This window comes from Euprymna scolopes, chromosome 3 (assembly GCF_053919585.1).
Source record: "Euprymna scolopes isolate OS-2025 chromosome 3, ASM5391958v1, whole genome shotgun sequence".
In the NCBI taxonomy this organism is placed as follows: domain Eukaryota; kingdom Metazoa; phylum Mollusca; class Cephalopoda; order Sepiida; family Sepiolidae; genus Euprymna; species Euprymna scolopes.
Window position 1 is genome coordinate 53,161,316 of NC_136484.1, and position 24,061 is coordinate 53,185,376.

General features: G+C 32.7%; 1 protein-coding gene across 1 annotated transcript in view; it reads left to right on the plus strand.

Annotated features, from left to right (window-relative positions):
- The window catches only part of LOC145255348 (synaptojanin-1-like), a 229,033-nt gene that overhangs the window by 68,991 nt on the left and 135,981 nt on the right, over window positions 1–24,061 (plus strand). Inside the window, exon 2 of the mRNA XM_080113945.1 lies at window positions 1,893–1,979. Within this exon, the coding sequence (XP_079970071.1) occupies window positions 1,893–1,979 (87 nt within the window). The remainder of the gene's footprint in view (window positions 1–1,892; window positions 1,980–24,061) is intronic.

The following is a 24,061-nucleotide window of genomic DNA, read 5'->3' on the forward strand; positions in this document are numbered from 1 at the left end:
CATAAAACTATCCTCCCAGGAATTATCTCATCCTTTTGTAAGATGTAGTATATGTTCATTTGTCATGTTATCATGCTTCCAAACATTACTTCCTCCTTTTTATGGGTGGGGAAGGAGTACTGTAGTGTGTTTTGTAATAGAATTCATCACTCTCGCAAACAACCTCGTGTTTGCTTAGCTTGTAAAATGCCAGCAGAAAATGTAGAAAAGAAAAGACAATTTTGTTGGTCGCTCATTGGTGAACATATGTCATTAATTTGCATATGTACACAATTGGTAACTGTTAAATGGGACGAATTCTAAAGTATGAGGGTTGAGTTGAGTTTTTGTTGGACAGCTTTGAACGAGAACGAATTGTGGAAGATAATATTGAATACACAAGGATTTATTGCAAGTTGAGAGAAGAAAGGAAAAAGACTTTCGTGCATTGTATTGACAAGAGGATGGTTTGACACTGCCATTTGTTTTTTTGTTCCCTTTCCATTTTATAGATTTTAGGCAATAAATACAAAAATTAAACAGGTTCAAATAATAAATATTCAGTAACATTGGAAGATCAGCAAATTCAAAGAAATTGCAAGAATACAGTGATCTTAAGTAGATCAAGTCTACAGATGAACACAGTATGGAAAATATTAAAGAAAATATTAAGAAGGAAAGTGTAAATAATTTCAGAATTATAAATAACTAGCAGGGCTACCCGGCGTTGCTCGGGACCGTATAAAGAATGAAAAAACAAAAGCAGATATTGAACATAGGTTTTATTCTTAGGGGAGAGGAATCTTTCATCTCAAGTTTTAGCGTTACAAACAAACATTTGTCTTTTATATATATAGATAATGACAGGTTTTTTGGGGGCCCCCCTCGAAGATAACTGATCAGTTGACCAACTTCTAGTGGTCCGTTTGACGTGAAATTTCGATATTTGTCATCCGGGTGATGGGGCTTCGATATGATAACAAATTTGTCAAGTTTGGTTCCGTCTTTCAAAAGTTTTAGCATTACAAACAAACATACATACATACACACAGACGTTTGGCTTTTATATATATAGATAATAGTAATAATAAGTAGATATAATGGTAACATAAAATATAGATAAAAAAATCATATAATAGGTTTATAACCCCCCCCCCCAACCCTGCCCATCACTAGATTGTCTTAGTGTTTATAGGCATTGATTGCAAGATATTCTAGAGGTTGGGAGTTCAATCCCAGATAAAGTAACTTAAAAAAAAATGAATTTATAGTAGATATTTAAAAGACTGTGGTTTGTGCAAATATGTTTGTATGTATATTTCAATAGGTCAATCTGAACTACATGAGTGAAATTTGGTGAGAAGAAATGGTCCAGAAACTGTTGGATGGCATACAACGTATTGGGCTATTTACTAATGGTGTCATTTTTCTGACTTTTCATTGTATTTAGGATTGAATATTCGAAATCTGGCTGATTTGTTATATAATAACATTCTCATGTAAAAAAAGAAAGCTAGACGGATTTATCATTTTTCAATTTCAATTCTACAAGATTTATCGTTGTGCACATTTTTTCAAAGAAAACTATAATCGGCCCCAAAACATTTTTTTTTAAAATTGAAGAAAATATTATAATTTTCTGGTTTTGTAAAGCATTCAATTTTTTGTGGGAAAGATAACATTTATATTTTCTTTTTAACACATGAACTTTTAATTTCTATTGTTTACTTTTTAAAACTATGGGGACTTCTCACTACAAAAATTTAAACTAGAATTTGTAATTTTGAAGCTTTGGAAAGTGAACTGTACTTTAATTATATGTTCTAATATTTAAAACAAACAAAAAATTATTTATAGAAAAGCCAAATTGCAATTTTTTAAACTCTTTTTTTGTTTTTTCTTTCTCGTTTCAGCACCTGACGAAACTTCTTCCATACAAAAGCAATATACAAAAATAATAGACGGATATGGTTCCTTAGGGGTTTTACAACTCAAATCAGGTATTTATCTATGCTTATTTTATTTTTTTATTCATTTATTTTTTTTTTTTTTGAGTAGAGTTCGTACCTTTCAAGTTTAGCAAGCTACATCTTACCTGTTAAGGTAGACAGCATCACTAATTCTCACTCAACTAAACTTCTCACATGATGGCCCCAAGCACCATGCCCCAAAAGACGTTTCACCTAACAGGCTAAAGCAATGCGAAGGTGGCACCATTGGATGTATGAATATCCTTGATAGGAATCACTGGTCATGATAGAATTGCAAGAACTTCAATAACAATGTGAAACCTATTGAAATTATGACACCCCCCCCACCCCACCCCCTGCTGCTTTGTGGGTATCCCTGGGAGGAGAGAAGATTACTTCTTTTTGACAGCTTTTGTAGTCAAGCTAGTGCCAAATGTATTGCTCAGCTCTCCTTTGGATCACATCAGCAAAACCAAGAGGGGTATCCTGATATCTGTGCAGCTCAGGATCTCCATACAAATTTCCCAGGTTTGTGCTTTTGAGAAGCTACTTTAATGCTGCTGCCTACAGCCTCAGAAACAACACTTATCCATTGTCTCCTGAGAAAGCCAAATGCTAACAATTATTTTCTATCTTAAAATCCTTTTTTCATTGATCATTTTCAAACTGTTTTTCTCCTCGTTCCTTCTTTTGCTAGCTTCTTCTCAACACCAACGTTTTTGTCATTGTTTTTCTTATTTTAGGAAACCTCTTTTTAATGGCTTTTCTTTAAACCTATATCTAACATTTGATGTTTATAATCTGCAATACGGTCCTGGATATGACCTTAAACTATATCCGATTGTAAGGCCCCAGCTTGCGGGCTTTGGGAAGTGTGGAGCCACCCCTTAATTGCCATTGCTCCCAAGTTCACTCTGACCCGGAGTAGTAGTACCTGTTAGGGTCTTAACTATGGGTTAAATAGTAACTGACTTGAAAAATATATATATATATATATATATATATATATTCTATAAAAAATATTTTCTTCAAAGTCATTGGATTCAGCATTAAATAACCTGAAAAGGGGTTGATATGCCGTAAAACAAAAACAACCAACCAACCAATAATCTGCAATACCAATTCACCTTTTGTTAAATCTTCTATTTAAAATGCCCAGCCCTGTAAACTTAAACAATATAATAATCAATAATATAATTAATGTAATCTGTAATTAAATGAACAATGTTTCTGAAAACAAAAAAAGAAGGAAACCAGATCAGATTAGATGGTTTAATTGTTGCTTGATTTTGCCGGAAAAATGTATTCAAATTAAGGTTTATGCATCTAGAATTATATAGAAAAAAAATTATAAAAGCAGGTTCATGTCAGCCAATGCATTTAAGTAAATCCATTTTTACTAATTTGAAATAAAAGTTTTGTTTAAAAGAATTTAGTCTCCTGCTATTCAGAGATAAAGTTTTGGTGTTGTCAGATAACTTTCAGCATGAGATACAAAATTTTAAACCCACTGTTGTTAAATTTTATGAAAACCCCGTGTAAAACAACAAAAAAAAAGTAACTTGATATAGTTTATAAAAGTTTGTGTATCCTTTAAATAATAGGTTTGTATGAGAATAGATAAGTTTTTATAGTTATTTATAGACTAGAAAGTTCTTATTCAAGGGAGATCATCTCCACCACGGGGATGATAACTTATGACTAGGGCTGTGACAACAGCATATTCTTTTCATTGTTTTGACTTTTGAGTATATATCCGACACAGTTAGACTCAGTTAATCAACCAAGAACCACATGAATCTATATAAAAACATAAGATACTAACGGATATATACTCGAGAGTCAAAACAATGAAAACAATATGCTGTTGTCACAGCCCTACTTATGGCAGTACTTTGTAGAATAAAAACATTTGGTTAAAACAGGCAAATTAAAAAAGTCTATTCTAACATTTGATCAACTTTATTGCACATTTTCACTCAACCAATAAAAAAAAAGTTAAAAGATTTGATGTCATAGATTTTGAAAGGTTTCATTACCTCTCGTGAAATGGATGGACTTTACGTGACTGGTTTTGTTGATATCTCCAATCCAACTTGGTTAGAAGTAAGGAAAAAGTAAGTTCAGCAGAAATGCATCCCATGCATAGTATTTTCAATCAATTCTGTAGTTCAGGTAGGAATATGTCCCTCAAAATGTAACTGCTTCAACCTTATTACATGGAATATATATGGATAGAAAGTTTCTATATTCCTTATTTAAGTTCAGTATCAAGTGTTTGTTACCAATTTGATCATGACCTATTCGATTCAAATTGAACTGACATCTGCAGATTATAGGTAATAAATTATCAGCCTGCTCTAAGGTAGATCAGAATTTATTTTTGCATGAATTTGATATGACTTTTTTGATAATAACATGATGTCCCAATATTTTTGACTCGTAATGGAGTATTGTCCCTCACAGTTGGGAGATTCTATTTATAAATGCTGCTAGGAACTGACAAATCAAATTAATTTACAATCTGCTATCAACCAATCAATTTGCTTCATAAAAATTAAACCTATTTAGCAATCTTGCATATGTCTTTTTCGTGTCAACACAAGAAGAATCTTTTGCTCCCTGAAACTTTTTTTAACAACCTTGCACATATTTTTTTCGTGTCAACAAGAAAAGGATCTTTTGCTCTTTGGCTGCAAAATTATAAAGTCCAGAACCTGTGCAGAACAGTTGTCTACTGAGAACTCTTCACTTCCAGGACTTGTATAGAATAACTAGCCATCGGAAACTCTTCTGAAACTAAACCTGGCTTACAACTCAAGAGGTTATGGATCCAGCGTGAGACTTTACTTCGATGGATCAGAATCCAAATTCGAAGTGAAATTTTTAGGATATTTATGAATCCAGAAGTTACACAAAGTAATTTAGACACAACCTGAAAACAGAAATGACCCCAACTTATTGAAAAGAACGTAAGTGTCTTTGCGGAATTAGTACAGTGCTTAGATAACCAAAGTCTATCACTGGTAATGAGAAAAGCCCTGGATGATGGCTGCAAAGCATTGAACATATTGAGAGAGCATTATTTATTGAAAAGAAAATCCCAAATTATCTCTTTATATACTGAACAGACATCTCTAAAACATATGAGAGACGATTACAGATTATAAGGGACAAAACAACAGCAAATTCATTAAAAATGCCTGGCAAAGTTATTAGTTGTTAATCTCCATGGTCCTTCAAGGGTTACTGAGTGATTTCAAGCCATTTACCACCGTGGTAACCCAGAAAAAAAAAAGCTCATGACTTTAGTCAATTCAAAGTGAGAAAACTGAGAAAATGATCACAGAAAAAAAACGAATCTACAAATATCATGAAATGTAAAAATGCCCACTTAGAAACACCAAAATTTAATTATACCTTTACTTTTAATAAAAACCTCAACTTTTCCAAAAACAATTTTTCTACTAAGAAAAGTATGAAAATTATTATTTGTGGGTGACCTAATCAGAAGAGTTTCCAAAGTAGATATAAAAATTTCAGAGGAGACTCCATTAAAAATGTGGAAAGCTACACTAGCGAACATACATTTTTATTTTTATGTATGTTTGACGCTTCAACCAGCACTAACAACTTTCTTGTTGATTGTGGTGCAGCAGCACATGTAATTACGAAGGAATTTGATTTTATCAATTTTGATCCTAACTTTAACTGTTAGGGTTACTTTGTAGAGTTGGCCAACACCAGTCAAGTAAGTGATATAGTTTTGAAGAGAGGCGATGCTTAAATCTTGCTAAGAAACAATAAAGATGAACTTTATTTCTGTATTCTGGAAAATGCTCTTCTAATCCCGAAATTTAAGCAAAATATATTTTCTGTACAAGCTGCCGTTAAACAAGGTGCAACTATATACTTTAGCCCTAATAAATCAAAACTGATGTACCCGAATGGAACTGTATTCGACATTAAAGAAAATGGAAAACAATATTATTTAAATAGCGTAATCCCATCAAAAACCTCCTGCCATGATTTACAGACATGGCATAAAATTCTTGGGCACTGCAATATTCCAAATATCAAAAAGTTGCCAAATGTGGTTGATGGAATAAAAATAAAAACTTAAAAAAAACTTGACAAACTACAATGTTTATACACAAGGAAAAATGACAAAGTATCAAAACAAGATATTAGACAAGAAGGCCACGAAAATCCTATCACTGGTCCCATGGAACCAATGGACAGAGAAAATTTCAGGTATGCATTAAATTTTGTAGATGATTATTCCAGTTTAATAATGGTCTATTTCTTACAGAACAAATCTGATACCTTGCTAGCAACAAAAAATATTTAGCTGACATAGCACCCTATGGTGCAGTAAAGTGTATTCATTCTAACAATGGTACAGAATTCACTAATAAAAACTTTTATTAATTAACTTCGTATCAAACCTGAAAAATTGGCCCATAATTCACCACACCAAAACGGAACTGCAGAAAGATCATGGCGGACATTTTTTAAAATAGCAAGATGTCTACTCATTGGATCAAAACTCTCCCAAAACCTCTGAATGTATGTATTTATGGCTGCTGCCTATATACACAACCGGTGCTTTAACAAAAGACTATCTAAAACCCCATATGAAGCTTTCTGCAGTAGAAAACCAAATTTAAGCCGAATGCATGTATTTGGTTCACCTTACTTTGCATTTATTGATGAAAAGAGCAAATTAAATATTAAAACAGGTAGCAGTATATTCCTTGAGTATGATAAAAACAACCCAGCCTATTTAGTATTTTTTCCAGAGAAAAATAAAATAAAAAGAATTTGATGTATAAAATTCAAGACATATTTAATTTCAAAGATGAAAATCCGTCATATGAAGAGAATGAAATAATATTTCCTCAAATTAATAAAACGAATGATAACAATGACTGGGACAAGAGTATTCATAATGATGGCAGCGATGATGCTGATGTTAAAGTTGAACATTACCCCAAAACAAGTAGAAGGCAACCTGATTTTTTTTATTGCTATTCCGTGGATAATACACGAAAAAGCTTTAATGAAGCAATTAATTGTGATCAATGGAAAAACAACAATGAAAAACGAAATAGATGCTTTAACATAAAATAATACCTATTCAGTAATACGTCTCCCAAAAGATAAACATGTCATTTCTACAAGATGGGTCTTTACAAAAAAGACTACAGCATCAGGTGTTCAACAGTACATGGCTAGATTTGTTGTTAAAGGATACTTTCAGATTTACGGTATAGAATATTTTTCTACATTTTCACTGACTAGTGCAATCAGAATTTTATTGCAAATCGCATCGCAATATAAACTTAACATCCATCAGATAGATGTAAAAAATGCTTATTTAAATTCCCCAATAGACTGTGAAATTTATATTACCCCTCTAGAGGGATTCATAATGGAAAATAAAAATTGCGTGTGGAGGCTTAACAAATCACTGTACGATCTAAAGCAAAGCGTTCAGTGTTGGAATAAAGTATTTCATGATTATATGATTGAACAACAATTTAAACAGCTGACACCTGTTTACATACCCAAAACAAACTACTGATTTTGGTTTTATGGGTCGATGACATTTTAATCGCATCAAATTGTAGCAAAATGTTTGCCAATGTTAAGAACAAATTAAATTTAAAAAATTCAAAATGACGTATCTTGGCAATATCATGGTTTTGGGGTGTAGAATTTACTCATGAAAAAGGAATTATTAAAATCAATCAATTGAGGTACATTGACAGAATCCTATTTAAATTTGGAATGGAAGAATGCAAGAAACGTTCTACATCAGTCGAAAATTATATTAATAAAAATATAGACACAGAATCTGAAATGATTGACAATAAATTATACCTTGAAATTATAGGAAGTCTTATCTATTTAATGATTGCTACGAGACCCGATATATGCTACGCAGTAACAAAACTATCACAAAAATTATCAAGACTGACAATGAAAGATTTAAACAGAGCTAAACAAGTCCTTCGTTATTTAAAAGGAACTAAGGAACAGAATTTAATATTTAGAAAATCAACAAGTTCTCTATAACTAGAAGATATCAGAAAATGGGCCTATTATTTCATGCAAATCTAAAAAGCAACAGATTGTATCTCTCTTTACATGTGAGGCTGAATTTATTGCGCAATAATACCACGCAAGAAGCACTTTACCTCAAAAATATCCTAAAGACTGTTTTAGAACCAGAATTAATTAAAACCCCCATAGTAAATAATTGTGATAATCAAGCCAGCATATTCTTAGCACAGAACACAATAATTCAAGCATAGATATTAAATATCACTTCATCAGAAATAAAGTGAAAAAGGAATCCATTATTGTAAATTACATATCATCAGACCAAAATATCACTGATGTATTCATAAAACCTGCAACAAAAATAAAGTTAAAGCGTTTTGCTTCCAAACTTGTTGGGATTTGACTTTAAATAACTTTTCACAGGCCTAATATATATATATATTGGAAATTGTCCTGGGTAAGACGTTAAACTGTATCCATTTTGTTTGTATTACCACTTTAACATACTAATGCATAACTAATACTTTCACTGAAATGAAAAAAAAAAAACATAAAAAGAAAAAAAAAATCACTTTTTGAAAACATTTTCTTTGTATATTTTTTTTTACAAATACTTTTGCATATTTTAAGGCGTGCATAAATTACAATTGACTTTCTTTTACTTTTATTTCATGTACAATAGTTTCTTTCTTATTTACCGAAAATTTCCTATTCTTTTTGCTTTGTTTTAATTAACACACGCACACACACAAAAAAAAAAATTCTCATTTATTTTTTTTTTGACGGGCACATATTGCATGTATATTTATTTGTATGTATACGTTTTTGGAACAAGACTGCATAATAAAAAAATTAGGAAATGGCTTCCTTTTTCACATGCCCACTCTTTTTAAGGTAAAAATAAAAATGCATTTCTTTTATTTCTCTTTTCTACACACATATATTTTCTGTTTTATGACATTTGAACAAAATTAAAAGTGACTTTGTACATGCTCATATTTAAAGATCCAAATGACTTCTGTTTTTATTATGTACTAACAGGAGGTACCCGGGTGTTTGGAGGTGTGTGTGTTAAAAAAAATATGTTGTAAAAGAAAAAAAAAGTTTTAGTAGGAAGGTAGAATTGAACCCTGAAGCCTTAACGTGAAGGTGGAAACGAAAGGGGGAAAAAAGCCAGCCACCTAACCATCTCGGCCACGAGGGGGGAGGAATTGATAAGCATGTTAAGTTAAGGGTTAAAAAGTGAGTCAAGTCAAGGAGGTTTGATTGACAGGTGGCTGCTTAATGAGGTTATCGCGGGGAGCGTTATGATGACGTGGCAGTTTTTTATTTACTGCAGGGCAGCTTTTTGGGGTTTGTTTACTTTATTTCAATGCGGGGCAGTTTTGGCTTCCCCAAGATGATGGTGGAGGAGAAACCAGCTCCCCATTTAAAGGGGATCGTCCAAATTGAATAGCAATTATCTGATATAAGGAGAAACCGCATTGATCAAAGCTGATTGCTTTTGGACATTCCCGGTGATCGTGACCGAAACAATGATGCCAGCTCCATAGTTTTGCTTTTATTATACGAAAAAGCTGAATTCACACACGCTGATCCAAAAATGTAGAATATTTAGCTTTTCAGACTCGGGCAAATTGAATAGACAGGCGACCCCCATTGTTAACTCGTAGATATTATGATTTCGATGTGATATAAAAAGTTTTAAGAATGAGCGACGGCCTTGAGAACCTGCTGGAAAAAAGCCTTTTGCAGACATACACAATAAGTGAACATACATACATACACACACACATTTTCGCTTTTATATATATAGATAACTGAATATAAAAATATATATTCATTTTTGAACAGAATTAAAAATGAACCAAAAGGACTTCCCCTTTATATAAAAAATAGGGGGTGGGTTTACAATATTTTTGGCTCATAATGAAGTATTGTCCCTCACAGTTAGGAGATTCTATTTATAAATGCTGCTGCTAGGAATTGACAAATCAAATTAATTCACATTCTGCTCTCAACTGCTAATACTACCTATGAAAACTTTATTAGATCGCACCAAGAAGCAGCAAAGAAGTGTATACCTCTGAAGCCCAAGGTAAAGCGAAAAGTATTGTGGGAAAATGATAAAATAATATTAAAACGAGAAAAGTTAAAAGACAATCAAAAAGCAACATAAATAGCCCACTCGACAGAATACAAAATTAAGGAAGCAGCCACTTCAAGAGCTTAGTATGATGTACCTATCAGAACAACAGAAGTATGTTCAAGAACAAATAGATCGAATCCAGAATGCAGCAGATAACAAACAATCCTATCTGGCTTGGCAAGTAGTAAATGAGATATCTGGGCGCAAACGACCTGCTAAAGCCAAGTTAAAAGCAAACACTCTGGAAAATGTATGTTCGAAATGGAAAGCACATTTTGAAAAACTACTCGGAAACAAACCAGAAGTAACAGACCAACCAATTCAGCCGATTGTTGTACAGGAACTCGATATTGAGAAGAGTGATTTTACAATGGAGGAACTTCTAAATGTACTAAAGAAGACCAAGAATCGTAAAGCTGCAGGCTTAGACAATATACCCCCTGAAGTATGGAAGACAGGTGGTTTCAATGACATACTTCTTAATTCATGCAATTCTGTATATAATCAAAAAATTATTAATATATGGCGGGAAGGATGCATACTTTCCTTCCCCAAGAAGGGTGACCTAAGCATACCAAGCAATTACAGAGCAATAACACTCACTCCAATTGCAGCAAAAATCTACAATGCCATGCTTCTCAACCGTATCCAACCAAAGATTGGAGAAGTGCTCAGGAAGAACCAAAATGGATTTAGAAAGAATCGCTCTACTACTAGTCAAATACTTACTGTTAGGAGACTGATTGAAGGAGTCAAAGCAAAAAACATTGAGGCAGTCATGATCTTTGTAGATTTCTCTAAAGCATTCGACTCAGTACATAGAGGAAAAATGGCCAGCATATTAAAAGCATATGGCATTCCAAATGAAGTTATTAATGCTATCATGATGCTATATGAGCACATTCGAGCAATGCTCAGGTCCCAGATGGGGACACTGAATTTTTCGACATCCACACTGGGGTTCTATAAGGAGATACTCTTGCCCCTTTTCTTTTCATTGTCTGTCTTGACTTTGTACTTCACACCTCTGTTGATATACGCAACATGCTAGGCTTCACCCTAAATGAATCCAGAAACAGACGTCATCAATCAGCACACATAACTGATGCAGATTATGCAGATGATTTTGCTTTGTTCGCGAACAACACTGCTGATGTGCAAACACTGTTACGTAAGCTAGAAAAGTCTGCAAATGACATTGGTCTCCACATAAATGCGGATAAGACAAAGTTTATGACTTTCAATGTGAAGGGAGAGATCAGGGCTTTGGTTGGATCAACAAAGAAGTTGCTGAGTTTACGTATCTGGGCAGCAACATAGTTTCCACAGATAGAGATATCAGAATTCGCATCTCAAAAGCATGGACCACATTGGATGGGCTACATTCAGTATGGACTTCGAGACTGGCTGACAAACTGAAACGGCAGTTCTTCAGGGCAGTGGTAGAGTCTGTCCTTGTTTACGGTGCTACAACCTGGACACTCACCAAAAGATTGGAAAGAAAACTAGATGGCACATACACCCGTATGCTAAGAACAATATTAAATATATCTTGGCAAAATTATCCCACGAAGCAGCAACTTTATGGCAATCTACCTGCCATATCTAATACCATCAGAGAAAGGCGCCTACGATTTGCCGGTCATTGTCTGAGGAGCAAGCATGAATTGGTAAGTGATGTATTGCTATAGACTCCACGACACTGATGCACAAGCAGAGGACGACCTAGATCCACGTACATCCAACAAATAGCAAACGACGCCAACTGTGAACCTGAAAATCTGAGGCAACTGATGGAAGACAGGAAACTCTGGAGAGGAAGAGTCACATTGGTCCGGACAAGGAGCCCGTCATGATGATGATGATGCTCTCAACCAATCAGAAACCAGAATTGCTCCATAAAAATTAAACCTATTTAGCAACCTTGTATATGATTTTTTTCGTGTTAACACAAGAAGAATCTTTTGCTCTCTAGCTACAAAATTATAAAGTCCAGAACCTGTACAGAACAGCTGTCTACTGAGAACTCATCTCCAGGATTTTTCTAGAATAACTACCCATCGGAAACTCTTCTGAAACTAAATATGGCTTAAACTGATGACGTGACAACAAAACCTGTGTTTGTGTGTGCTATGGTGTATTTTTGCAGTTAGATATATTAATTATAACCAGGATATATTTATAAAATTTTGTTCAGTCATACATGATTTTGCTGACATTAGTCAAAAGAAATTAGTGCTAAAGGGACGTCAACTAATTTAGTACATTATTTTGACTTGGTTAACATTTGTGAATTTAAGGGAAGTTTAGAGAAAACGCAAAAAAGTTTATTGGCAGGAAAAAAAGGTGCATCATGTTGTTGTTATAGAAATACCCACTCTCTCACTCATTCTTTCTAATTTTTTTGCTTTGGTTTAGAAATGTAGTGAAAAACTGACCCAAGGAAATAAAAATAAAAGAAATTGTACACATTTTTCTGAATTCTCTTTTATTTTGATTATCATATTATCCTGATTTTTATTTCACATATCAAGGTTCACACAATTATGATTTCTGTTTGGCTTTTGACAATACCAATTTGAATAAAAAAAGGTATTATCTTTGTTATCATAGTGATAACTTAGCTTTGGGTTCAGAAACATATCATACTTTATAGCTATTATCAGGTAAAAACGTGGAAGTACTATTGATTTTGAAACAATAATTGCATAAAAGTAAACATATATGAGGTGTATTCAATAAGTTTCCACCCTTTTTAGTACAGGCATTTAAAATTGTCGTAGATTCTTGCAAATGCAGTATGTTATTGCTATACATCTTATGAGATGACTAAAACAAATAGAATTTTATTGCATATTGTTTTTTGTTTTTTTTCTTTTTTTTTTTTCTTTTTTTACACGGTGGTCACCACTTATCAAGGCCCGGAAGCCACTCAGGGATAAGGGTTATTGCAAGTACAGAACGTTAGTGTGGAGATTTGATGAAGTGTTTACTTAAGGGGGCGGTTCATAGGAATTTGTTAACGTTGGACTTGAAGACATCCAAGTTGTAGTAAGGTGGGAAGCAGGCAGACGGAACAGAGTTCCACAGGTGTGCAGTTCTAAGAAAGAAGCTTTGTTCATGGAATCCACATTTTGATTTAGGCACAGATAAAGAGTGGGGGAAATTTTTCACAGTGGATTCAGCTAGACGGGTGTTTTTCATGAAAGATTTGCGAGGGGGGGACCAGAGATTGGAGTTCAGACGAGCACCTGCCATGGAAATAACGATAAAAGAATAGGCTCGCAACATCTCTTCTGTGGGAGAGAGGTTGCAGGGTAGAGAAAAGGGCATCCCCCACTAAGCCACAAAGTCTATTTTGTACTCTGTCAAGGCAGGATAGGCTGTCTTTTTTCTTCTAAAATGTCCTCGCGTCCAGACTGCATTTTTGAAATTCACCAGCTGTGACAGTCAGGCTTTAGTAGGATGTATTCCAATTCCTACTACAGCTGTTCATTTGAATCTGAAATCATAAAAATTGGTCAGTCATTTCATAAGATGTATAACATGACTGAATGACCAATTTTTATGATTTCAGGTTCAAATGAACAGCTACAGTAGGAATTGGAATACACCCTACTAAAGCCGAATTGTCACAGCTGGTAAATTTCAAAAATGCATCGGGGCGTGAGGACACTTTAGAAGAACAATATGCAATAAAATTCTGTTTGAAACTTGGAAAAAAAATGCCACAGAAACATGTGGAATGCTTTAGACTGCTTTTGGTCCATCTTGCATGAATCAAGTATCAGTTTTTGAGTGGCATAAGAGATTCAAGGAAGGCAGGGAGTCTGAGAGGTGTGTCAGATGTAAGGAAGTCAGGACACCAGAGTTGATTGGCCAAATAAAGAATTTCATGGATAAGGACCATCATGTGTCTGTAGAGACAATAAGTGCACAGTTTGATGTCAGTGTGGAGACGTACACACAATTATTTGCGAGGAACTGAAGATACGGAAGATTTGTGCGAATGCACTAGTCTACAACTTCATCCTTGTCACAAACTATTTGACCAAGATGGGCGTCAAGACAGTTCCCTACCCTTCTCATAGTCCAGACCTTGCTACCTGTGACTTTTGGTTATTCCCTAAGCTGAAGGAATGTTATATAGTTGTTTCATTAAAGAGTCTTAGTGAGAGAGATGTTATAAGTGATGCTTTTTCTTGTGAGAGTTCTTATTTTATTACATATGATGTTGTATCTTAGAGAGAGAGATGTTGTTGTAATGACATTTTATAACACAGACATATTATAACAATACAATTTACCTTTTTGTAGAAATCACAAACACAAAGATGAGCTTTATCCAAAACACATGGTGAATTTATTTAATACGACCGGTCGGGATTTCCTCATTAAGAACTCAAAGTTTCACATCTTAGTTTCTGAAGTGACGTCTCGCTTCAGACGTCCGCCTGTCTGTCTCCCCTGACTGTCTCTCCTGACTGTCTCTCTGACTGTCTCTCCACCAACTAACTCGCACCTGCTATATTGAGAACTCCATGCATCCCGGCCACGTGAGCAAAATTCACGTGTCTCAACATGCGCGACTTTGCACGTTTTCGACATTGATTTCCCAATAACCTATTTTCCTTGTTTGTTTCCACAAAGGAATTTAACCTACATATCTAATTTATTTAACTCATATTTTATTATCCACATTCTTTTAACAATTGAATAGTTTATTTATTATTTATTTCATCCGAATTAACATTTTACTGGACATTCCATTTAAACCTATTGTTCTTTAAAACTTATGTCCAGGGTTCGATTTCTGCTTTCTCTTATTTCCATTTTAACTAATCTCTCTATTTTTATACTTACATGAACAGGGGACAGCCCTTATCATGTAACAGGAAGATCTATCGTTAGGAGACAATTAAGGAGATGAAAGAGGCTGTGATGAGGGTCATTTACATGCTCACACAAGAGGACTTTCATGGGGCTTTCCAGAAGTTGTTGGAATGGCATTGCAGCCGGAGTAGATTACTTTGAAGAGGATTAGAGTTTTATATGTGTACTATCAATTAAAGTGCGCATACGAAAAAGCCGGGAAACTTATTGAAGTTATTTCGTCTATACAAGCCTATTCCATGGAATACGATAAACAGTTTGTGTTTATTTAATCTGTTGACCATTCTTTCTAAAATTCTAAGAAACTTATGTGAGTTCAAGTATAAGATAAACAGCATTTTTGAAAAAGTTCTTTTGCATTTTTTTTATCTTGAGCTTTTAATTAAATTTAGTTACCTTCCAAAAGAAATGATAAACATATGCAATGTATAAATATAAAACGAACAAATGAAAGGGCATTTTAATAATTATAAAACTCTGTGGACTGTCCGGGTATCCTTGCTTGCTTCTTGTATTTTACTAAAACTCTGAATTTATTTGTCACTGTCTCCAACTTTAACGTCATTTCTATCAAACTTTTCAAACTTAACGACTTAGGCTAAAATGCTATGTTTTGGTTTTGATTCTAGCTAATTGCACCCAAGTCATATTTTAGTTTTAAACTTTTGAAATTATTATTATATTTTGGGTACAATAGCTATTATTTTATTATTCTAATATTTTACTAGAAATAATGCCAAGATAAATAGTTATTCTGATATTCCTAAATGGTAACCCATGATGAGGTTCAACATTGCTGCACTAAAATTCATGCATATTATTCAGAAACAACATGATAAATAAGGTCAAACAAGAGCTAGAGAAATTAGAAAAAAAACACACAAAAAGAAATAATAAATATAATGCAGTTTTTTTTTTTTTTTTTTTTTTCAACGATTTTTAATAATTCTATCTTATTAATTTCTAATGTTTTCTTCAATGAAGAAAACTCATTTTATCAAATGTAATGGGAGGATATTCTCATTAAAACAATCGTCAATCCATGTGAGGATAATTTCAAATACTAACACACCTACCACCATAATTTGAAGAGGAATGACATCATTAACGGAAGTTAACCTCCCACCCCACCCCGTCTACTCGCCTATCCCCCATCCACTATAAAAAGAAAGGTATAAAGCCTGGGATGATATTCTTAATAAAATAATCGTCAAACAATGTGTGAATGCGGGAGGTAATTTGTTTCTCATTAATTCAAGTTTGCAATGATGGTTTTTTTTTGTGACACAGGACGTCGGACGGACAAACATATTAATATATAGATATTTATTATTATTATACTAAAATTCTAAGTTTGTTTGTGGCTGTCTCAAATTGTGATGTCATGCCATCATATTTAGCAAATTTTCAAATTAAATAACTAAGTCTGGAATCCTGCATGTTTTGGTTCTAGTTGATTGCACCAAAGTCATGTTTTTTTTACTTTTAAAATCACTACTATACATTGGGTAAAATATAATAAGCACTGGAGTATTAGCTCTGTACTAATAAATATGAAATCTGCATGAATTAAAATATATTTAAGCGTATCTTACAACCGGGTTATGCTGGAGGGGGCATTACTCTATATTGGGTACAATATAATAATCAATGGAGAATTGGCTCTATAATAATAAATACGAAATCTGCATGAATTAAAATATCATATTGAAACATATCTTACAACCGGGCAACGCCAGGTACCCTTCTAGATTTTTTTAAAATGTAGAGAAGAAACAAACTTTGAATTTGAAAGTATCATAGTTTATTATAGACATTTATGGATATATAAATTATAACCAATTTTTTCAGGGAAGGTACTAGACTGACTATATGTACATGTTTCTAAATCAGAGATTCTTATGTTTTTAAAAAGAGACAAATCTAAATAAAACATACCAACCACAATTTTGAGTTCTTTATGTATTAATAATGTATAATAAACTAGCAGGCTGCCCGGCATTGTCCGGTTTTAAAATACGCTTAAAGATGATATTTTGATTAATGCAGATTTTGTATTTATTATTATATTGGACCCAATATATAGTAATGATTTAAAAATTAAAAAAATAAAATAAAATAACTTGTGCGCTAGCACCAAGAATCGAAACCAAACATTTAACTTCTGATTTACTTTTTCGTTTGATGTTAATGCATGAGCTATGAAGACTGCTGCAAGGCTAAAATTAAAACATGAACCAATAACTATTACGTTACATGTACATATCCGTAATGCCATCGTTCGACCTTCACCTGGCAAATTCCATTTCTTTAATTTTCACACTTTTGCACCGATTTTCCTCAGCTAAAACCCAAATATAAAGTTTCACATGGGTTCGAATATCCTATGTAATAAGTTCCATGTACGTAGACCAAAAACAAATATATATATATATATATATATATATGCATACATAAATATGTATAAAAAGAGGTTTGTGTATACTATACCCTTTTTATGCAAATATTACACAAGTATAAATCCTGTAGAATATCTTCATGAATATAATTACACTTAATTGTTAACTAAAGATGATCATCCCATCAGAAAACCGAAAAAACTAATAGGGAATCAATTAAAATGAATGTTTAAAAGAATATGCAAATTAGCTAGATCTTTTGCAGATGGATGCAATTTTACGACCCATATATAACAAAATTGTAATTTCTTTTTAAATAAATAAATAAAAAAAAAAAGGTTTTTAGTATGAATATCAATCTATATATATAAAAGGCAAATGCGCACATGCATTTTTTGTATGTCTCAAAAAGGCTTTTTTCGCCGATGCTCCCGGCGGGGGGGAGGGGGGTATTATCGCTTAGAAATGTTTATATAGCTCCTTGATAATAATATCGAAGATTTGCGAACACGCGTTGCGTCTAGATTTATTTACATCGATTTTTACAAAATTATTGCTATTTCAGCCCGTCTTGTGTTTGTTCAGCTTTTTTGTATAAAACCGAAACTAATTCAAAGCCGAATGTTCCCGGCTACTGCACCGGGTGACGTCCAGAAGCAATCAGCTTTGATCAATGTGGGGCCAAACTCCTTATATCAGGCAATTGCTATTCAATCTGGACACTGGGGAGCTGGTTTTCCCCCTCCTCAACATTTTGGGGAAACATGGGTAAACAAACCCAAAAGCTGCCCCCCCCCCCCCGCAGTAAAAGTTAACTCCGCTACTTCTATTTTACCTAATTAATGGGATCAAATAGAAGCAGCAGAGTAAACTTTTATTACGGACATGTGTTAAGTCTGTTTTTAAAACTTTTACATAAATTCGAACGTGTTTAAGCTACTCTGTATTGCTGGCTAAGTAGGTAACGTGTCAGTTTTTTTGCACACTTTATCTAAAGGTTGTGAGTTTGAATCGTGGTGTGAGATGCCTTTTTTTCTTTTTCTTTTTTTTTGATTTTTAAAGGTTTAATATTGAAAAAGGGTTATTTAAGCCATTTTTCACGTTCTATATTTTTTTTGTTTTTATTTTTCAGCTTTTTTAAAGTTTTAACGTTCGTTTTTCTGGGGTTTTTTCCATCACATTCGCGTTTTCTTTTTTTATTTTTTCGATTTTAAGAAATTTTAACATCGTTCGTTTGCCTTATATGTTTTTATTGTTTTTTTTCCGATTTTTTTAAGTTTTAAAGTTGTTTTTTTTATAATATTTAAATAGGGTGATTACTTAGCTTATTCTTTTGTTTTGATTTACCCTACTCCCACCCGCCCGAGCACACACACCTCTAAACACCCGGGCAACGCCGGGTATCCCCCCCCCGCTAGTACTCAATAAAACACAAATTTATAGGAGCATAGATAATACTGCCAGAAAGGATATAGTATAATACTGCCAGAAAGGATATATAACATTGTATCATGTGTATCTAACCAACTGTATAAAGTTTTTCCACTTGTGCAATTAGTTCTGCAACTTCATGATAAGTAAAAAAAAAACTAGACAGAAGAACTACGAAGAATAAAATGACTCATAAAATCAGCACATATGCTGAGCGATGAGCAATCACTAAGCAGACCTAGTATAGTATATAACACAGTATAGGAACCATTAATTATAGATAATATATATAAATAGTAATAAGTAGGTAGTAATAAATAGAAAGAAAAGATATATAAATAGCTGTTGTGGTGTTAGTATATAAATAATTGACGAGGAAGAACACAGTAACAGTTAAATAAACATGTATTAACGAAAATAAATGAAAAAGGTAAATTAAGCAATATCTTTGCTCAACTGCTGAACCAGTAGATAACGACCATATTCTCCACGTGTCCGTCAGACTAGGTAAACTAGTCCTCGTTACCCGGCAGTGATGCCATGGACTGTAGTGACTTCATGGAATAGTTCATTATTCCAGGCAGTAGGGGTGCGTCCCCAACAATAGTAACATGTATTAATAAATAGTAAGAAAAAATATATAAATAGTAATAAGTAGTAATAGTGATATGTAATAAGATTGTACATCTAGAAACAAAACAGGCTTGTAAAATTCATACTAGAATTGTCCACAAGGACCCGTTTAGTGGATCAAGTCCTTGGTAAAACTTAGTTGTAAAGTTATACTCTTTTGGTAGTGCGAGCGATACTCCAAGTACAATTGTAAATTACTTAGGACTTCTACCCGGTCATGGCTAACGGAATGAGAGCATGCTACCTCCATCGATTAAATAAAGGGTTCCATTTGAAATTCTGTGCAGATTCCCAAGTTTGACAGAACGATTCTCAAGTTCGACAAGATACACCTAAAAAAAAGTCGAAGAGTACATAGACCAAAATGTTGGGAAAATAATGTTCAAGATGAGAACAGTAGTTGGAAAAATCCGATTAATGAATCCTCATCTCAAAAATTTAGAACTGTAAAACTGTTTTAATTAAGGAGAATAAATTAGACAGTTGCTATTAAATACTTTTTTTGTTGTTGCTGGACCATTTTGTTTTCTTTTTCCTTTCTCTTATGCACTTGAATTAGTATTTTATTTTAGCCAGATTTATTATGTACACTGTTTTTTAAACCACTGTTTTGTTATCCATCCATTTGATCAATACCAAGTAATCCTGTCAGTATTTTAATAAACATGCCATTGAGTATTTTAAGGTTTAAGTTAATATTCGTGTATGAATAAACATGCCAAGCTTACCAATACGATAGGAACAAATTTTCAATAATTTTTAAAAATAATACAGAAATTAAAAACTGTTTCTTTGTTTTTGCACCAAATAAATCTTGTATCCTGATGCATATTGTATTGTGTCACAAAAACATGTTTCATTGCAATTTTATCTTTAATGGTCGACTAAAAATAAGATCCAACTTTGAAAGTATAGCAAAGAATTGCCTCTGTGTTGTAATGAGTTGGATAGGCTTGTGGTTTATATAAAACGTAAAGGAACAATAAAGCTTTGTTATCTTAAAACATACGACATAAGACGGCTGTATTTTTTTTGTTGAAAAGGTCTGTGTGCGTTGATTGACTAGGTGGCCATGACTTGCCATAACAAAAGACTGGGATTTTGAAAAGACCAGTGTTTTTTTCTTTTTTCATACTTCACATAGTGATTTAGTCAAGCGTGCACAGTATGAGGAAAGGCTTATGTGAAGGTGATTTCCGGTGACATACCAGAATCCTTTCTCTGTACACTGGTATTGCAACTTTTGATGTTTGCACAAGAATTTGTCCTCTATCTACTTGTAATTAATAGGAGAGACTCGTTTGAATATAAAAATTAATTTTGACATTTTTTGATTATGGCTTAAAATAGTGCATTAAAAACCTTTATTTTAATGTACAGTGAAACCTCTAGATACAAAATGAATTTTTTTTTTTTGTTTTTTGTATCTAGAAATTTTTGTATTCTGAAAGGCATTTTACATATAAAGCCTCTAATCCGTTGCAAGTCCTGTGAAAACACTCACTAAATTTACATAATAAGAGTAAAACCAGAATGAAATAAAAGCCAAATAGTACCTAACCTAACCATTAATACCTGTAAAGGAAGTAAATATTAGAACATAATGCAATAATAATTTTTTTTTAAATTTGAATACGAAAATGTGAAACCTTACCTTTTGAATGAGGCAATGTACGAAACTTTACAAAAGACTGAAAATTAATTTTTATTTTTTTCAGTTTTTAATCATCATCACTTAACACTTAAATTTATGTAACATGAAATGGATTATTTGCTTTCTTTCAGCTACTTTGCGATTTCTAAGAAAACTGATAACAAACTCCTCCACTCATTACAAATATTCCATGCTAAAAATTAAAAGAAAAAATCTTTCTTCAATGTATATTCTTCAAATATGGTAAACATTGTAATGCATACATTAATTTTTCAATTTTTAAAAATTCTAATTTATAGGAGGGGGAATAAATCTAAATCCTCCCAAAAAATGTTTTCCAAATAAAAATCAACACAATTTTTTCCAGAAAACTACTGAAATAATTAAAATCAAATAAAATCTAAATTTTAAAAAGATTTTCAAAGAATAAGGCGTCTGAAAAAATTAAAATCAAATAAAATCTAAATTTTAAAAAGATTTTCAAAGAATAAGGCGTCTGAAAAAACTAAAATCAAATAAAACCTAAATTTTAAAAAGATTTTCAAAGAATAAGGCGTCTGAAAAATAGTCTTTCTATCACTTGTATATTTTGTATCCTTAAAATATTTTTTGTGTGCAGGGACAAAAAAAATTGTCACTTCACGTTTCGTAAGCTGAAAATTTCGTAAACAGTCTTTTGTATCTAGAAGTTCCACTGTATTTTATTATTTTGGAATCTTTTTGTAATTTTAGGGATATTTAGGTTAGTTCCAGTTATTTCCAAAAAATATGCACTAATTAAAAAGGCCTCATAGAGGATGCTGTGCATGAGAATATATAATATCAATTATGATTTTTTTTATTCAGTAAAATAATATATCACTTCTAGGGATAAGATAATGAATATTTTAAATAATAACATTAAGCAATAAACTGATGAAAGAAAAATCGTGTTGATTAAAGACAAAACTATTACGATTATTTAAACAAATATATTGTGGTTAAAGTGAAAAATAAAATGACATAATTTGGCATTTATTTATTTATTTTCGGACAAAAAAATTCAATTTTTCTCTGGTGAAAAGTTTTCATTTCTTTTAACTTTTTTTTTTTAAAAACAAATATGATTATACAAATAAATAAATATAATTAGTTAGATATACTAGATAAATATTTTATAAATCTTAAACATGTATGTATTTTCATCATGTATTTAAAAAAAAAATCTTTTCAGTAAAGAAAAATGTTTGTTTTACAAATTTCTTTCTAATGAATCGAAAAGGAATTATCAGTTATGCTTTTTTTTAATTTTTTTTTTTATTTCTCTTGGTTATTTAAACATTTGTCAAAATATACAATGCATAAATATAATTGTTTTGGTTTGGCTGCTAGAAAACACATTAAATTTACACAACTCTGCTTCATTTTTATAAAGATCAGTGCTTAATCAACACATTCTCGTGTGTAATGTATGATAGTCTTTGAGCAACAATCAATATTGATGGCATTTACAGCTTGTTCTTCATCAGAAAGTTTCCTTGACTTTTCACCTTTGTATTTAATGCGTTTTCTATTGAAATTTTGACCTTTTTAAGGCAAGATAAAAACAATGCATTAACACAAGTCGTACAAGTAGATAAGCTCACAATGCTTCATTGACTTCTGTTTTCTATGATTCATGCCGCATATCTCTCTTTCCTAGTCTATGACAAATGATCATATGTGCAAGAAGTGTATGGCAATCGAGATGGATGGGAACTCAGATTTGCCGAAAGTATATCTGAATAGTGAAGCTATTGAGGTTGTCGAGAAGCTTTGTTACCTTGGTGATACTATTGGAGCACAAGCTAGAATAGGTATTATTAATATTGCAAGAGTTACAAGTGGATAGAGTAAGTTCAGGCAACTTATGTTATTACTAACCAGCAGAGTGTTACCACTATCAACTTATCAGGCATCAGTGTGATGATGTATGAAAATGAAATCTGTCCAGTGAGGGTTGAGGTCATGTGTTGCATGGAGAAAAATGATATGAATATGAGATGGATGTGTTATGTGAGTTTTAAAGATAGGTTTAATTTTGATGACCTCCGAGGAAAGTTTAATCTTGACAAGATCGGGAAATGTGTGCAGAATAGGAGACTTTAATGGTATGGCCATGTTGAATGAATCAATGAGAGTTTTGGGGTCAGTAGATGTAGAACAGTTAAAGTAACAATTCTAGTTCATAGAAGAAAGCCAAATAAAATATGAAACTGATAAAAATGGACTCGAGAGAAAGAGGGATAAATAAAGACCTGGAGTTTGGAAGACAATTTCTAAAAACCATCCAATGCATGCCAGCATATAAAATATGAGGATGATGATACTTCTCCAGCCTCCAAGGAGAAGTAATGCCTAGGAAGATTGTATAATAAACACACATGTATGACACTACCACCTTCCTCAAAGAAGTAGGTAATGTCTATACTACAACCCCCTCCCCCTCCTTAATTGATGCTTGAAAGATACTAATAGTATAGTTTGACATCAGACAAAATACCAAATTCCCTTTATTTATAGAAGTATACACACGTACACAGGCAGTGTTCCTACATGCTCTGGAAAAGAAAGTATTTTACCAAAAATATCCTGGAAAAATATCTATAGTTCTGGAATTTTAATTTTCTGGACTTCCCTCTCCTCCACCCTCCCACACATATTTAAAAGCTGTACTCTGGATTATTTTATTTATTTATTTTTTATGTATTAAGGAGTCACTGCTATCAAGGCTCATAGGCCATTCGAAGATAAGGGTTAATGAGTCTGTCAGGAGGATAATGAGACAACAACGTGAGAATTAGAAACAATGATTGGGACTGGTCAAACTTAGATTATTTAAGATGACAGCTGAACAAGAATTTGT